The sequence below is a fragment of the Netta rufina genome (genome assembly GCF_964035555.1).
Source record: "Netta rufina genome assembly, chromosome: 12".
Taxonomy (NCBI): Eukaryota; Metazoa; Chordata; class Aves; order Anseriformes; family Anatidae; genus Netta; species Netta rufina.
In genome coordinates, this window is record NC_140135.1 from 7504362 (window position 1) to 7522532 (window position 18171).

General features: G+C 53.2%; 1 protein-coding gene across 1 annotated transcript; it reads left to right on the forward strand.

Annotated features, from left to right (window-relative positions):
- Nucleotides 1–15362: 15362 nt before the first annotated feature.
- Nucleotides 15363–18023, forward strand: NKAP (NFKB activating protein; the record flags this gene model as incomplete). Its single annotated transcript, XM_084294255.1, has 7 exons — nucleotides 15363–15613; nucleotides 15859–15939; nucleotides 16355–16428; nucleotides 16646–16765; nucleotides 17225–17270; nucleotides 17673–17788; nucleotides 17944–18023. Exons 1-7 carry the CDS (start codon nucleotides 15372–15374, stop codon nucleotides 18021–18023), a joined length of 759 nt encoding a protein of 252 aa, XP_084150381.1. The 5' UTR covers nucleotides 15363–15371.
- Between the last annotated feature and the right edge of the window lie 148 nt (nucleotides 18024–18171).

The window sequence follows — 18171 nt, forward strand, 5'->3', positions numbered from 1 at the left end:
AAGAAATTACAAAAGGGAATTAGAAAAGTAGCTCGCGTCCAGACCTGGAAGGTCTTGAACCTGGAAGGGAACATCTGGTCCTGGCTCCCAGGAGCAGCACGGGTGAAACAGTATTTGATTTGTTACTGGGATCCATCTTCTTAAGGATGATGCCTTGTTTAATCTCTTTTCTGAGGAAGTTAATTTGAAGGCTTCAGTTGTAAAGTCTCTGAAGATAGTAACTCTTAAGGGGCCAACAGGAAAGATTCTGCTAGGAAGCCAGGATCCCCAGGATCTACCAGATGAAAGGGACTTGCTCGTAATGGAGTAAACCGCAAAAAAACCCACACCAGAGAGCAGAAAGAAAAGAGGAAGGAATTGTAAGCAAGAGTATGGGTGTGCAAAAGGAGGGACGTTGCACCCCCATGCTGGGTCTCGAACCCGTGACAAGGTCAGGGTTATGCGAGCGCCTCGAGCCGGTGAGCCACCGCCGCCTCCTCGGGGGGAGGGGCTCCGGCTGGCCCCAAGAGCTGAGTGGCCGCTGGGGCGCTGGGGGGCGGGGCTATGCAAATGAAGCGCGGCCGGGCGCGCTGAGCAGCACGGGCCGGGGGGAGCCGAGGGGAGCCGAGCGCAGCCGAGGGGAGCCGAGGGGGCATGGACGTGGCTAGAAATACCTGAGGGGAGGGCGGGAAGCCAGGGAGAGGAGGGGAGGGGGGGGAGAGGCTAGGAGCCTCTCCTAGCCTCTCCTAGCCTCTCAAAAACGCAAAAAAAAACACACCAGAGAGCAGAAAGAAAAGAGGAAGGAATTGTAAGCAAGAGTATCTGTGTGCAAAACAGGGAGAGCGGGTCAACCCCCCAGGCAGGCCTCGAACCCGTGACCCTGATGGCTCCTGCCGCGGTAGGGCGGGGTTATGTGAGCACCTCTTGCCACTGGGCTAACACCGCCTCCACGGGAGGAGGGGCTCCGGCTGGCCCCAAGAGCTGAGAGGCCGCTGGGGCGCTCGGGGGCGGGGCTATGCAAATGAAGCGCGGCCGGGCGCGCTGAGCAGCACGAGCCGGAGGGGGCCGAGGGGAGCCGAGCGGAGCCGAGTGCAGCAGGGGGGGCCGAGGGGAGCCGAGCGGAGCCGAGTGCAGCAGGGGGGGCCGAGGGGAGCCGAGCGGAGCCGAGTGCAGCAGGGGGGGCCGAGGGGAGCCGAGGGGAGCCGAGGGGGCATGGACGTGGCTAGAAATACCTGAGGGGAGGGCGGGAAGCCAGGGAGAGGAGGGGAGGGGGGGGAGAGGCTAGGAGAGGCTAGGAGAGGCTAGGAGAGGCTAGGAGAGGCTAGGAGAGGCTAGGAGAGGCTAGGAGAGGCTAGGAGAGGGGGGGCTTGCTCCATCGCCTTCGTGAGCTCTACAGGAAACAATCGGGATTGGTAAAGCCGGGAAGGGAAGAATGGGGGCTCGCTTCATGGCGTTAGAAAATAGATGGTGCTGAGTGTCTTTGCTTGCTGCTGTGCAAATGAACCAAAACGAGGAGTCTCGGGGCCCCTCACAGAGGACGTTTCCTGACAAAACCGGGGAACCGGTCTCAAAACAGCAGCTGAGACCGACCCTGTGGTTTGGGCAAGAGCCGTGGAGCAGCTGAGGGGGTCAGCTGGTGGTGATGACGAGGAGTTATCGGCCTTCGTCCCCACGACCCCCCGAAGACCACCACCAGGAGAGGAGACAGTGCGCAAGTGCAGACAGGAGGAGCTCATGGAAATGACTCCTTGGAGCTCATTTTAATACGAAGCGGAGCTAGGTTATGAACGTGTATAGGCGCACTGGGAAACTTTGTGCACGTGTACCTCTTTGCTGCATAGAACCAGGGCAAGTTGCCCCGTCAGGCAGGCACGATTTTGGTGGGCCTACCCCCGTGCTGCCCAGCGCTGAATAAACCTTACAAACCAATAAACATACCCACTTTACAATCCTACTGCCTGTGGAGTCTGTTTTCCGCAAGTCAGCATTACGTTAGAGTTGTGGCAAAAAAGGCTGGTTTGTGCAAGCAACTTTTCCGAGCCGCATGAAGCGGGGACGGTGCAGCCTCCACACACCCCGTTTGTGCTCAGCCTGGCCAAAACTGCACGGGGCGAGTTTAGTGCACGGGACCAAGTTGTCCAAGGCAGTTGTGGATGCCCCCTCCCTGGAAGCGCTCAAGGTCAGGCTGGATGGGAATTTGAGCAACCCGATGTAGTGCATCTCATGTCCTTGCCCGTAGCAGGGGTTCAGAATTAAGGCCTCTTCCAACCCAAACCATCTTGAAGGCCTCTTCCAACCCAAACCGTTCGGTGAGTCTACAGCGTGTTTGGTGACGGAAGCCAGGAGTTGTCAGCGTTATGCTTTGTGTTAGGATTGCTTCATGATTGTGTTAAAGAATCCTAACTTTTGCTGGCGTCAAGTCAAAGAAAAACACCCCTCAGTCTCTTAGAGAAGCCTTCTCTTTAGCCTGCCTTTATCACCGCAGGTAGAGAGCTGCTGCCTTTTTCTGCACTGGTTCTTTGACGTGACATCTTTACATTAGGGACAGGTATCCGATCGGAAGGTGAAACCGAAGCAGAAGCTTCGGAAATTTCCACTTCTCCGAGTGCTTCACCGACGCCTCGCGTTCCAGAGGAAGGAGAAGATTATGGCAAAGGTGTCGTTTTCTACCTCAGGGACAAAGTTGTGGTGGGAATTGTGTTATGGAATATCTTCAACAGGATGCCTATGGCTCGCGAGGTCAGTACAGGACTAGTATGCTGAACAGGGGGACTGTTGCTTTCAGCTTGCTTAGATCTGGGATTCGCTTGTCGAAAAACCAATCTGCCAAATGAAGCGAAATGAGACTGACTGAATGCAGATAAACTTCTGTAATGAAATGACAAGTCTGGCAGATGAAAGCAGAGCAGTGGATATGGTCTTCGTGGACTTCAGGAAGGTCTTTGACACCGTGTCCCATTAAGATCCTCAGGTACTAGTTATGTTGGACTTCTCAGGCCACCATTCTTTCTGATACCAGAACTCGAAGGTAAGGGATTGGAAATCCAATGACGTGATGATCTTAAAAGAGAAAAGAGGTCAGGAGATACATCCCTAGCTTCCGGAAGTAACCAGAAATGGGGTACAGATGAGCGGCCTCCAGAGAGAATCACCCAACGTTATGGGCCAGCCGCTTGGAAGCCGAAGGAGGTGGTTGCAGGAGCTCGGCAGGTAATATACATGTGCAACCTAAATCGAATCATAAGGTGGCAGGCAGTATTTGAAACCGTCACCGACCAAACCGCCAAGGTTCCTGACTTGCTCGCTGATCAAGCCACCCAGATGCGATGCGAGCTGCAATAATGCTACGTCTCACGGTCCTCGATTACTTACGAGCACGAGGAGGAGGTGCCTATGGACAAAGCCAAATGATGCAAGCTGCTGTCTTCAAATCGATGACAACAGGAAAGTCACTGAAGAAATTACAAAAGGGAATTAGAAAAGTAGCTCGCGTCCAGACCTGGAAGGTCTTGAACCTGGAAGGGAACATCTGGTCCTGGCTCCCAGGAGCAGCACGGGTGAAACAGTATTTGATTTGTTACTGGGATCCATCTTCTTAAGGATGATGCCTTGTTTAATCTCTTTTCTGAGGAAGTTAATTTGAAGGCTTCAGTTGTAAAGTCTCTGAAGATAGTAACTCTTAAGGGGCCAACAGGAAAGATTCTGCTAGGAAGCCAGGATCCCCAGGATCTACCAGATGAAAGGGACTTGCTCGTAATGGAGTAAACCGCAAAAAAACCCACACCAGAGAGCAGAAAGAAAAGAGGAAGGAATTGTAAGCAAGAGTATGGGTGTGCAAAAGGAGGGACGTTGCACCCCCATGCTGGGTCTCGAACCCGTGACAAGGTCAGGGTTATGCGAGCGCCTCGAGCCGGTGAGCCACCGCCGCCTCCTCGGGGGGAGGGGCTCCGGCTGGCCCCAAGAGCTGAGTGGCCGCTGGGGCGCTGGGGGGCGGGGCTATGCAAATGAAGCGCGGCCGGGCGCGCTGAGCAGCACGGGCCGGGGGGAGCCGAGGGGAGCCGAGCGCAGCCGAGGGGAGCCGAGGGGGCATGGACGTGGCTAGAAATACCTGAGGGGAGGGCGGGAAGCCAGGGAGAGGAGGGGAGGGGGGGGAGAGGCTAGGAGCCTCTCCTAGCCTCTCCTAGCCTCTCAAAAACGCAAAAAAAAACACACCAGAGAGCAGAAAGAAAAGAGGAAGGAATTGTAAGCAAGAGTATCTGTGTGCAAAACAGGGAGAGCGGGTCAACCCCCCAGGCAGGCCTCGAACCCGTGACCCTGATGGCTCCTGCCGCGGTAGGGCGGGGTTATGTGAGCACCTCTTGCCACTGGGCTAACACCGCCTCCACGGGAGGAGGGGCTCCGGCTGGCCCCAAGAGCTGAGAGGCCGCTGGGGCGCTCGGGGGCGGGGCTATGCAAATGAAGCGCGGCCGGGCGCGCTGAGCAGCACGAGCCGGAGGGGGCCGAGGGGAGCCGAGCGGAGCCGAGTGCAGCAGGGGGGGCCGAGGGGAGCCGAGCGGAGCCGAGTGCAGCAGGGGGGGCCGAGGGGAGCCGAGCGGAGCCGAGTGCAGCAGGGGGGGCCGAGGGGAGCCGAGGGGAGCCGAGGGGGCATGGACGTGGCTAGAAATACCTGAGGGGAGGGCGGGAAGCCAGGGAGAGGAGGGGAGGGGGGGGAGAGGCTAGGAGAGGCTAGGAGAGGCTAGGAGAGGCTAGGAGAGGCTAGGAGAGGCTAGGAGAGGCTAGGAGAGGCTAGGAGAGGGGGGGCTTGCTCCATCGCCTTCGTGAGCTCTACAGGAAACAATCGGGATTGGTAAAGCCGGGAAGGGAAGAATGGGGGCTCGCTTCATGGCGTTAGAAAATAGATGGTGCTGAGTGTCTTTGCTTGCTGCTGTGCAAATGAACCAAAACGAGGAGTCTCGGGGCCCCTCACAGAGGACGTTTCCTGACAAAACCGGGGAACCGGTCTCAAAACAGCAGCTGAGACCGACCCTGTGGTTTGGGCAAGAGCCGTGGAGCAGCTGAGGGGGTCAGCTGGTGGTGATGACGAGGAGTTATCGGCCTTCGTCCCCACGACCCCCCGAAGACCACCACCAGGAGAGGAGACAGTGCGCAAGTGCAGACAGGAGGAGCTCATGGAAATGACTCCTTGGAGCTCATTTTAATACGAAGCGGAGCTAGGTTATGAACGTGTATAGGCGCACTGGGAAACTTTGTGCACGTGTACCTCTTTGCTGCATAGAACCAGGGCAAGTTGCCCCGTCAGGCAGGCACGATTTTGGTGGGCCTACCCCCGTGCTGCCCAGCGCTGAATAAACCTTACAAACCAATAAACATACCCACTTTACAATCCTACTGCCTGTGGAGTCTGTTTTCCGCAAGTCAGCATTACGTTAGAGTTGTGGCAAAAAAGGCTGGTTTGTGCAAGCAACTTTTCCGAGCCGCATGAAGCGGGGACGGTGCAGCCTCCACACACCCCGTTTGTGCTCAGCCTGGCCAAAACTGCACGGGGCGAGTTTAGTGCACGGGACCAAGTTGTCCAAGGCAGTTGTGGATGCCCCCTCCCTGGAAGCGCTCAAGGTCAGGCTGGATGGGAATTTGAGCAACCCGATGTAGTGCATCTCATGTCCTTGCCCGTGGCAGGGGTTCAGAATTAAGGCCTCTTCCAACCCAAACCATCTTGAAGGCCTCTTCCAACCCAAACCGTTCGGTGAGTCTACAGCGTGTTTGGTGACGGAAGCCAGGAGTTGTCAGCGTTATGCTTTGTGTTAGGATTGCTTCATGATTGTGTTAAAGAATCCTAACTTTTGCTGGCGTCAAGTCAAAGAAAAACACCCCTCAGTCTCTTAGAGAAGCCTTCTCTTTAGCCTGCCTTTATCACCGCAGGTAGAGAGCTGCTGCCTTTTTCTGCACTGGTTCTTTGACGTGACATCTTTACATTAGGGACAGGTATCCGATCGGAAGGTGAAACCGAAGCAGAAGCTTCGGAAATTTCCACTTCTCCGAGTGCTTCACCGACGCCTCGCATTCCAGAGGAAGGAAAAAATTATGGCAAAGGTGTCGTTTTCTACCTCAGGGACAAAGTTGTGGTGGGAATTGTGTTATGGAATATCTTCAACAGGATGCCTATGGCTCGCGAGGTCAGTACAGGACTAGTATGCTGAACAGGGGGACTGTTGCTTTCAGCTTGCTTAGATCTGGGATTCGCTTGTCGAAAAACCAATCTGCCAAATGAAGCGAAATGAGACTGACTGAATGCAGATAAACTTCTGTAATGAAATGTCAAGTCTGGCAGATGAAAGCAGAGCAGTGGATATGGTCTTCGTGGACTTCAGGAAGGTCTTTGACACCGTGTCCCATTAAGATCCTCAGGTACTAGTTATGTTGGACTTCTCAGGCCACCATTCTTTCTGATACCAGAACTCGAAGGTAAGGGATTGGAAATCCAATGACGTGATGATCTTAAAAGAGAAAAGAGGTCAGGAGATACATCCCTAGCTTCCAGAAGTAACCAGAAATGGGGTACAGATGAGCGGCCTCCAGAGAGAATCACCCAACGTTATGGGCCAGCCGCTTGGAAGCCGAAGGAGGTGGTTGCAGGAGCTCGGCAGGTAATATACATGTGCAACCTAAATCGAATCATAAGGTGGCAGGCAGTATTTGAAACCGTCACCGACCAAACCGCCAAGGTTCCTGACTTGCTCGCTGATCAAGCCACCCAGATGCGATGCGAGCTGCAATAATGCTACGTCTCACGGTCCTCGATTACTTACGAGCACGAGGAGGAGGTGCCTATGGACAAAGCCAAATGATGCAAGCTGCTGTCTTCAAATCGATGACAACAGGAAAGTCACTGAAGAAATTACAAAAGGGAATTAGAAAAGTAGCTCGCGTCCAGACCTGGAAGGTCTTGAACCTGGAAGGGAACATCTGGTCCTGGCTCCCAGGAGCAGCACGGGTGAAACAGTATTTGATTTGTTACTGGGATCCATCTTCTTAAGGATGATGCCTTGTTTAATCTCTTTTCTGAGGAAGTTAATTTGAAGGCTTCAGTCGTAAAGTCTCTGAAGATAGTAACTCTTAAGGGGCCAACAGGAAAGATTCTGATAGGAAGCCAGGATCCCCAGGATCTACCAGATGAAAGGGACTTGCTCGTAATGGAGTAAACCGCAAAAAAACCCACACCAGAGAGCAGAAAGAAAAGAGGAAGGAATTGTAAGCAAGAGTATGGGTGTGCAAAAGGAGGGACGTTGCACCCCCATGCTGGGTCTCGAACCCGTGACAAGGTCAGGGTTATGCGAGCGCCTCGAGCCGGTGAGCCACCGCCGCCTCCTCGGGGGGAGGGGCTCCGGCTGGCCCCAAGAGCTGAGTGGCCGCTGGGGCGCTGGGGGGCGGGGCTATGCAAATGAAGCGCGGCCGGGCGCGCTGAGCAGCACGGGCCGGGGGGAGCCGAGCGGAGCCGAGCGCAGCCGAGGGGAGCCGAGGGGGCATGGACGTGGCTAGAAATACCTGAGGGGAGGGCGGGAAGCCAGGGAGAGGAGGGGAGGGGGGGGAGAGGCTAGGAGCCTCTCCTAGCCTCTCCTAGCCTCTCAAAAACGCAAAAAAAAACACACCAGAGAGCAGAAAGAAAAGAGGAAGGAATTGTAAGCAAGAGTATCTGTGTGCAAAACAGGGAGAGCGGGTCAACCCCCCAGGCAGGCCTCGAACCCGTGACCCTGATGGCTCCTGCCGCGGTAGGGCGGGGTTATGTGAGCACCTCTTGCCACTGGGCTAACACCGCCTCCACGGGAGGAGGGGCTCCGGCTGGCCCCAAGAGCTGAGAGGCCGCTGGGGCGCTCGGGGGCGGGGCTATGCAAATGAAGCGCGGCCGGGCGCGCTGAGCAGCACGAGCCGGAGGGGGCCGAGGGGAGCCGAGCGGAGCCGAGTGCAGCAGGGGGGGCCGAGGGGAGCCGAGCGGAGCCGAGTGCAGCAGGGGGGGCCGAGGGGAGCCGAGGGGAGCCGAGGGGGCATGGACGTGGCTAGAAATACCTGAGGGGAGGGGGGGAGTGGCTAGGAGAGGCTAGGAGAGGCTAGGAGAGGCTAGGAGAGGCTAGGAGAGGCTAGGAGAGGCTAGGAGAGGGGGGGCTTGCTCCATCGCCTTCGTGAGCTCTACAGGAAACAATCGGGATTGGTAAAGCCGGGAAGGGAAGAATGGGGGCTCGCTTCATGGCGTTAGAAAATAGATGGTGCTGAGTGTCTTTGCTTGCTGCTGTGCAAATGAACCGAAACGAGGAGTCTCGGGGCCCCTCACAGAGGACGTTTCCTGACAAAACCGGGGAACCGGTCTCAAAACAGCAGCTGAGACCGACCCTGTGGTTTGGGCAAGAGCCGAGGAGCAGCTGAGGGGGTCAGCTGGTGGTGATGACGAGGAGTTATCGGCCTTCGTCCCCACGACCCCCCGAAGACCACCACCAGGAGAGGAGACAGTGCGCAAGTGCAGACAGGAGGAGCTCATGGAAATGACTCCTTGGAGCTCATTTTAATACGAAGCGGAGCTAGGTTATGAACGTGTATAGGCGCACTGGGAAACTTTGTGCACGTGTACCTCTTTGCTGCATAGAACCAGGGCAAGTTGCCCCGTCAGGCAGGCACGATTTTGGTGGGCCTACCCCCGTGCTGCCCAGCGCTGAATAAACCTTACAAACCAATAAACATACCCACTTTACAATCCTACTGCCTGTGGAGTCTGTTTTCCGCAAGTCAGCATTACGTTAGAGTTGTGGCAAAAAAGGCTGGTTTGTGCAAGCAACTTTTCCGAGCCGCATGAAGCGGGGACGGTGCAGCCTCCACACACCCCGTTTGTGCTCAGCCTGGCCAAAACTGCACGGGGCGAGTTTAGTGCACGGGACCAAGTTGTCCAAGGCAGTTGTGGATGCCCCCTCCCTGGAAGCGCTCAAGGTCAGGCTGGATGGGAATTTGAGCAACCCGATGTAGTGCATCTCATGTCCTTGCCCGTAGCAGGGGTTCAGAATTAAGGCCTCTTCCAACCCAAACCATCTTGAAGGCCTCTTCCAACCCAAACCGTTCGGTGAGTCTACAGCGTGTTTGGTGACGGAAGCCAGGAGTTGTCAGCGTTATGCTTTGTGTTAGGATTGCTTCATGATTGTGTTAAAGAATCCTAACTTTTGCTGGCGTCAAGTCAAAGAAAAACACCCCTCAGTCTCTTAGAGAAGCCTTCTCTTTAGCCTGCCTTTATCACCGCAGGTAGAGAGCTGCTGCCTTTTTCTGCACTGGTTCTTTGACGTGACATCTTTACATTAGGGACAGGTATCCGATCGGAAGGTGAAACCGAAGCAGAAGCTTCGGAAATTTCCACTTCTCCGAGTGCTTCACCGACGCCTCGCGTTCCAGAGGAAGGAGAAGATTATGGCAAAGGTGTCGTTTTCTACCTCAGGGACAAAGTTGTGGTGGGAATTGTGTTATGGAATATCTTCAACAGGATGCCTATGGCTCGTGAGGTCAGTACAGGACTAGTATGCTGAACAGGGGGACTGTTGCTTTCAGCTTGCTTAGATCTGGGATTCGCTTGTCGAAAAACCAATCTGCCAAATGAAGCGAAATGAGACTGACTGAATGCAGATAAACTTCTGTAATGAAATGACAAGTCTGGCAGATGAAAGCAGAGCAGTGGATATGGTCTTCGTGGACTTCAGGAAGGTCTTTGACACCGTGTCCCATTAAGATCCTCAGGTACTAGTTATGTTGGACTTCTCAGGCCACCATTCTTTCTGATACCAGAACTCGAAGGTAAGGGATTGGAAATCCAATGACGTGATGATCTTAAAAGAGAAAAGAGGTCAGGAGATACATCCCTAGCTTCCGGAAGTAACCAGAAATGGGGTACAGATGAGCGGCCTCCAGAGAGAATCACCCAACGTTATGGGCCAGCCGCTTGGAAGCCGAAGGAGGTGGTTGCAGGAGCTCGGCAGGTAATATACATGTGCAACCTAAATCGAATCATAAGGTGGCAGGCAGTATTTGAAACCGTCACCGACCAAACCGCCAAGGTTCCTGACTTGCTCGCTGATCAAGCCACCCAGATGCGATGCGAGCTGCAATAATGCTACGTCTCACGGTCCTCGATTACTTACGAGCACGAGGAGGAGGTGCCTATGGACAAAGCCAAATGATGCAAGCTGCTGTCTTCAAATCGATGACAACAGGAAAGTCACTGAAGAAATTACAAAAGGGAATTAGAAAAGTAGCTCGCGTCCAGACCTGGAAGGTCTTGAACCTGGAAGGGAACATCTGGTCCTGGCTCCCAGGAGCAGCACGGGTGAAACAGTATTTGATTTGTTACTGGGATCCATCTTCTTAAGGATGATGCCTTGTTTAATCTCTTTTCTGAGGAAGTTAATTTGAAGGCTTCAGTCGTAAAGTCTCTGAAGATAGTAACTCTTAAGGGGCCAACAGGAAAGATTCTGCTAGGAAGCCAGGATCCCCAGGATCTACCAGATGAAAGGGACTCGCTCGTAATGGAGTAAAACGCAAAAAAACCCACACCAGAGAGCAGAAAGAAAAGAGGAAGGAATTGTAAGCAAGAGTATGGGTGTGCAAAAGGAGGGACGTTGCACCCCCATGCTGGGTCTCGAACCCGTGACAAGGTCAGGGTTATGCGAGCGCCTCGAGCCGGTGAGCCACCGCCGCCTCCTCGGGGGGAGGGGCTCCGGCTGGCCCCAAGAGCTGAGTGGCCGCTGGGGCGCTGGGGGGCGGGGCTATGCAAATGAAGCGCGGCCGGGCGCGCTGAGCAGCACGGGCCGGGGGGAGCCGAGGGGAGCCGAGCGCAGCCGAGCGGAGCCGAGGGGGCATGGACGTGGCTAGAAATACCTGAGGGGAGGGCGGGAAGCCAGGGAGAGGAGGGGAGGGGGGGGAGAGGCTAGGAGAGGCTAGGAGAGGCTAGGAGAGGCTAGGAGAGGCTAGGAGAGGCTAGGAGAGGCTAGGAGAGGCTAGGAGAGGGGGGGCTTGCTCCATCGCCTTCGTGAGCTCTACAGGAAACAATCGGGATTGGTAAAGCCGGGAAGGGAAGAATGGGGGCTCGCTTCATGGCGTTAGAAAATAGATGGTGCTGAGTGTCTTTGCTTGCTGCTGTGCAAATGAACCAAAACGAGGAGTCTCGGGGCCCCTCACAGAGGACGTTTCCTGACAAAACCGGGGAACCGGTCTCAAAACAGCAGCTGAGACCGACCCTGTGGTTTGGGCAAGAGCCGAGGAGCAGCTGAGGGGGTCAGCTGGTGGTGATGACGAGGAGTTATCGGCCTTCGTCCCCACGACCCCCCGAAGACCACCACCAGGAGAGGAGACAGTGCGCAAGTGCAGACAGGAGGAGCTCATGGAAATGACTCCTTGGAGCTCATTTTAATACGAAGCGGAGCTAGGTTATGAACGTGTATAGGCGCACTGGGAAACTTTGTGCACGTGTACCTCTTTGCTGCATAGAACCAGGGCAAGTTGCCCCGTCAGGCAGGCACGATTTTGGTGGGCCTACCCCCGTGCTGCCCAGCGCTGAATAAACCTTACAAACCAATAAACATACCCACTTTACAATCCTACTGCCTGTGGAGTCTGTTTTCCGCAAGTCAGCATTACGTTAGAGTTGTGGCAAAAAAGGCTGGTTTGTGCAAGCAACTTTTCCGAGCCGCATGAAGCGGGGACGGTGCAGCCTCCACACACCCCGTTTGTGCTCAGCCTGGCCAAAACTGCACGGGGCGAGTTTAGTGCACGGGACCAAGTTGTCCAAGGCAGTTGTGGATGCCCCCTCCCTGGAAGCGCTCAAGGTCAGGCTGGATGGGAATTTGAGCAACCTGATGTAGTGCATCTCATGTCCTTGCCCGTGGCAGGGGTTCAGAATTAAGGCCTCTTCCAACCCAAACCATCTTGAAGGCCTCTTCCAACCCAAACCGTTCGGTGAGTCTACAGCGTGTTTGGTGACGGAAGCCAGGAGTTGTCAGCGTTATGCTTTGTGTTAGGATTGCTTCATGATTGTGTTAAAGAATCCTAACTTTTGCTGGCGTCAAGTCAAAGAAAAACACCCCTCAGTCTCTTAGAGAAGCCTTCTCTTTAGCCTGCCTTTATCACCGCAGGTAGAGAGCTGCTGCCTTTTTCTGCACTGGTTCTTTGACGTGACATCTTTACATTAGGGACAGGTATCCGATCGGAAGGTGAAACCGAAGCAGAAGCTTCGGAAATTTCCACTTCTCCGAGTGCTTCACCGACGCCTCGCATTCCAGAGGAAGGAAAAAATTATGGCAAAGGTGTCGTTTTCTACCTCAGGGACAAAGTTGTGGTGGGAATTGTGTTATGGAATATCTTCAACAGGATGCCTATGGCTCGCGAGGTCAGTACAGGACTAGTATGCTGAACAGGGGGACTGTTGCTTTCAGCTTGCTTAGATCTGGGATTCGCTTGTCGAAAAACCAATCTGCCAAATGAAGCGAAATGAGACTGACTGAATGCAGATAAACTTCTGTAATGAAATGTCAAGTCTGGCAGATGAAAGCAGAGCAGTGGATATGGTCTTCGTGGACTTCAGGAAGGTCTTTGACACCGTGTCCCATTAAGATCCTCAGGTACTAGTTATGTTGGACTTCTCAGGCCACCATTCTTTCTGATACCAGAACTCGAAGGTAAGGGATTGGAAATGCAATGACGTGATGATCTTAAAAGAGAAAAGAGGTCAGGAGATACATCCCTAGCTTCCAGAAGTAACCAGAAATGGGGTACAGATGAGCGGCCTCCAGAGAGAATCACCCAACGTTATGGGCCAGCCGCTTGGAAGCCGAAGGAGGTGGTTGCAGGAGCTCGGCAGGTAATATACATGTGCAACCTAAATCGAATCATAAGGTGGCAGGCAGTATTTGAAACCGTCACCGACCAAACCGCCAAGGTTCCTGACTTGCTCGCTGATCAAGCCACCCAGATGCGATGCGAGCTGCAATAATGCTACGTCTCACGGTCCTCGATTACTTACGAGCACGAGGAGGAGGTGCCTATGGACAAAGCCAAATGATGCAAGCTGCTGTCTTCAAATCGATGACAACAGGAAAGTCACTGAAGAAATTACAAAAGGGAATTAGAAAAGTAGCTCGCGTCCAGACCTGGAAGGTCTTGAACCTGGAAGGGAACATCTGGTCCTGGCTCCCAGGAGCAGCACGGGTGAAACAGTATTTGATTTGTTACTGGGATCCATCTTCTTAAGGATGATGCCTTGTTTAATCTCTTTTCTGAGGAAGTTAATTTGAAGGCTTCAGTCGTAAAGTCTCTGAAGATAGTAACTCTTAAGGGGCCAACAGGAAAGATTCTGCTAGGAAGCCAGGATCCCCAGGATCTACCAGATGAAAGGGACTTGCTCGTAATGGAGTAAACCGCAAAAAAACCCACACCAGAGAGCAGAAAGAAAAGAGGAAGGAATTGTAAGCAAGAGTATGGGTGTGCAAAAGGAGGGACGTTGAACCCCCATGCTGGGTCTCGAACCCGTGACAAGGTCAGGGTTATGCGAGCGCCTCGAGCCGGTGAGCCACCGCCGCCTCCTCGGGGGGAGGGGCTCCGGCTGGCCCCAAGAGCTGAGTGGCCGCTGGGGCGCTGGGGGGCGGGGCTATGCAAATGAAGCGCGGCCGGGCGCGCTGAGCAGCACGGGCCGGGGGGAGCCGAGGGGAGCCGAGCGCAGCCGAGCGGAGCCGAGGGGGCATGGACGTGGCTAGAAATACCTGAGGGGAGGGCGGGAAGCCAGGGAGAGGAGGGGAGGGGGGGGAGAGGCTAGGAGCCTCTCCTAGCCTCTCCTAGCCTCTCAAAAACGCAAAAAAAAACACACCAGAGAGCAGAAAGAAAAGAGGAAGGAATTGTAAGCAAGAGTATCTGTGTGCAAAACAGGGAGAGCGGGTCAACCCCCCAGGCAGGCCTCGAACCCGTGACCCTGATGGCTGCTGCCGCGGTAGGGCGGGGTTATGTGAGCACCTCTTGCCACTGGGCTAACACCGCCTCCACGGGAGGAGGGGCTCCGGCTGGCCCCAAGAGCTGAGAGGCCGCTGGGGCGCTCGGGGGCGGGGCTATGCAAATGAAGCGCGGCCGGGCGCGCTGAGCAGCACGAGCCGGAGGGGGCCGAGGGGAGCCGAGCGGAGCCGAGTGCAGCAGGGGGGGCCGAGGGGAGCCGAGGGGGCATGGACGTGGCTAGAAATACCTGAGGGGAGGGGGGGAGTGGCTAGGAGAGGCTAGGAGAGGCTAGGAGAGGGGGGGCTTGCTCCATCGCCTTCGTGAGCTCTACAGGAAACAATCGGGATTGGTAAAGCCGGGAAGGGAAGAATGGGGGCTCGCTTCATGGCGTTAGAAAATAGATGGTGCTGAGTGTCTTTGCTTGCTGCTGTGCAAATGAACCGAAACGAGGAGTCTCGGGGCCCCTCACAGAGGACGTTTCCTGACAAAACCGGGGAACCGGTCTCAAAACAGCAGCTGAGACCGACCCTGTGGTTTGGGCAAGAGCCGAGGAGCAGCTGGGGGGGTCAGCTGGTGGTGATGACGAGGAGTTATCGGCCTTCGTCCCCACGACCCCCCGAAGACCACCACCAGGAGAGGAGACAGTGCGCAAGTGCAGACAGGAGGAGCTCATGGAAATGACTCCTTGGAGCTCATTTTAATACGAAGCGGAGCTAGGTTATGAACGTGTATAGGCGCACTGGGAAACTTTGTGCACGTGTACCTCTTTGCTGCATAGAACCAGGGCAAGTTGCCCCGTCAGGCAGGCACGATTTTGGTGGGCCTACCCCCGTGCTGCCCAGCGCTGAATAAACCTTACAAACCAATAAACATACCCACTTTACAATCCTACTGCCTGTGGAGTCTGTTTTCCGCAAGTCAGCATTACGTTAGAGTTGTGGCAAAAAAGGCTGGTTTGTGCAGGCACCTTTTCCGAGCCGCATGAAGCGGGGACGGTGCAGCCTCCACACACCCCGTTTGTGCTCAGCCTGAGCTCTATTATACGGGGTTGAACTGAAGCTCGGCATTTTTTCTCGGAGACCAGCATTAAAGGGTGCTGACACCCCTCAGGCTGTAGGGAAAGCCTTGTCTGTAGAAAAACGGTCGTTCCCGTGCCGGCTTGGTGCATTTTCCCCCCAGAATTCCCTTGAGAGCTTTCTGCCCCCTTCCCTCTGTCAGACTCCGGGCACTGCTGCCCCGGCGCCACCCCGGCCGTGCTCGGTGCCGAATCTTTCCCCCCCCATACCCCCGGTTAGCAGCCGCCGACTCACCACGCGGCTCGCTGAGGCGCTGTGTTCCCGTCCGCCCGGAACAGCCCGGCACGGCCCGGGGGCGGCAGCGGAAGTGCCGCCGCCATGGCGCCGGTGTCTCGGTCCCGCAGCCCGCCCGCCTCCAGCCTGCAGGGCCGCGGCCGAACCTCTCGGTCTCGCTCCCGGTCCCGCTCCCGGTCCCGCAGCGTCCTGAGGCGCCGCCGGCGGAGCCGCAGCTGGTCCCGCTCCCGCAGCCCCGGCGGGCCGCGCTCCGCCGGGCACCACCACCACGGCAAGGCCTGGCCCGAGTACTACGAGAAGGAGAAGGAGGAGATCCTGCGGCAGAGGTGGGCCTCCGGCGGGCGCGGCACCCACGGCTGCTCGGTGGGGCGGCCCCCTCCCTCATTATGCCACGGCGCTCTGGCCTCTGAGGCTGCTCCTTGGTTGCTCTGTTGTTGTTTTTGTTGTGATAATAACTATTTTTCTCCGTACTGTAGTTATTTGAGCATAAATGCATGGAAAAATAAGGCTTTAAATGCGTTTTTGTTAGGTGGAGCGCTTTAGGCTTCACGGAAGGTGTTTTGTTTTACAGGAGGCTCAACGAGAGGGAGAGGATTGGAGAGCTGGGCGCACCTGAAGTCTGGGGACTGTCACCAAAGGTTCCTGACCCTGAGTAAGGCATATTCCTTTTTTATGATACCAATTATACATCGATGTTCAGAAATGTCTTATTGCAGTGCAAATGCAGAGTGTACAGATGTGTCTTACCTCTGCGCTGCTCCCATCACCACAATTGTCAGAAGGTGGTTTCTGAATTGATTTAACAAGATTTCAACATTTTTTTTTTAATAATTCCAACTTAATCATTTGCATAAGATATGGCGTATTGCAGATCGGGTAATTGCTGTGTTCTGGTTCTGAAAGCAATTCCCATTTTGCAAATATGCTGTTTAATGGTTTACTCTGTTGCAAAAATGGGCTCAAAATGTGCAAGCATGTGTTTGGGTATATTGTGTGCATTTGATCTTGAATTACTAAATACTACAAAATAGATTTTAAATAACAAACTTTTTTTTCCTTTTTTTCAGTTCTGATGAACATACACCAGTAGAAGATGAAGAGGCAAAATCTAAGAGTAGCTCTTCAGATTCCAGCTCAGAAGGTATTTTGCTTTGTTTAAACAGCTTATAGACAATCAGAAGCTACCTACAACTTGAATCTGCCGTTGTTGCTGTCAAGAAATTTACTGACTTTGATGGGTTAAAGTCAGTGTGATGGGCTGCAGTTCAAATGAGAGTATTTCTTTGTGAAGATTCATAAGTACATATAGAGCTAGGTCTTCACCAGTTCTCTAACATTACCTTTTAAAAACATTCTAGAGGAGAAAAAGAAAAAGAAGAAGAAAAGAAAGAAGAAAAAGCGGAAGGCATCAAAAAGAAAACACAGAAAGAATTCTGAGGACAGCGACAGTGAGTCAGAGTCTGAGCAGAACTCCAGTGGTAAGAAAAGATGGTTTCTGTTATTGTCTGTGGCCTGAGAGCTCTCCTTGTACCCCTCCAAATGCAAAGTGACGCTTCTGGCTTTTGTTGCACACTTGCGGTGTTCTGAAATTACAGAGCTGCAGTATCAATCCAATATTCTTTTCTCTCGCCATCTTCTTGGGTTTGCAATGCCTCTTCTTTAAGTGCTTGTGGTCTGGCCTTAGGAAATAGGATTTCTAAATTTAGCGTCCATTAGGCATCTCATGCCAGATGGCTCATGTCAAACAATACTGCAGGTAACTTTCTACTAGTATTTTTTCGGGATTATTTGGTACCTAAACAAATCATGTCTGAGAACCTGTGTACTAAGGCATTCTGGTGGAGGCAGTTATTTATTCACAGTGCAGTAAACTAATCCATTTTAGCTGTGGCTTATCATCTCTTTTTAATGATACGTAAACTTGTATTTTTTTTCAGATGAAGATAAAAAGAAAAGCAAAAAGAAGAAAAAGAAGCAGAGAAAGTAAGTTTTCAGTGTAACTGTATCTGCGTTTAACTAGAGGGCAGCACTACTTTCTTAGCAGGGTGACTGAGCACTCTTGTAATTAGGGCTATAAACACAATGGAATAATCTTAATCTGATGGATTGGCTTCAAATGTACAGGACCACACAGCATAGAGGGCTCTCTGCCCCGATAGGGAACCAGTTTCTAGCATTGTATGAAACACACAACAGTGGATATGTTATCTTTGTTTTACTATCACATGTGTTCTGTCAAACACCACCAACAACCTATTTGCAGATATTCGGGCTTTCCATAGGTGGAAGTTGCCTGGAGAAACTCGTGACTTGAGTAGGATTCCTAGCACATCCTTTCCTCTTAAATTTTGTTGAATAGCATGTCTGTCTTTGACTTTGTTACAGGAAGAGGTATAAGAAAAAGAAAACTAAAAAGAGCAGGAAGGAATCCAGTGATTCAAGTAGTGAAGATTCTGATGATGAAACGTTGCAAGGAGAAGATCTTTGGATTGAGAGATCAAGTAGGTTCATATGACTTTAAATTTAGATCAAAACTTCTTGGTGTTCTTCTTGTGATTTTCTTTTTTTTTGTTGAGTGTTGCTGGCCTGATAATTGTTCTGATAACAAAGAATAGCAGGCACAATACTAATCTGTTTCACTATTTGATTGTTGCAGAAAATACAGAAGCAGATAGCTTGATTGGACCAGAAGCTCCCAAAACACATGCATCTCAAGATGACAGGCCTTTGAAGTGAGTGCTCTAATGGTACCTGGATCAATTGAGTAAATCAAGCATGAGGATGGATTTCTGTTCAGAAAGACTGTTATGATATTATGACTTGTATCAGAGAGATGCTGTACCAGGAACGTACTGACAGAAGTAATAGTGGTACTAGTCTTGAC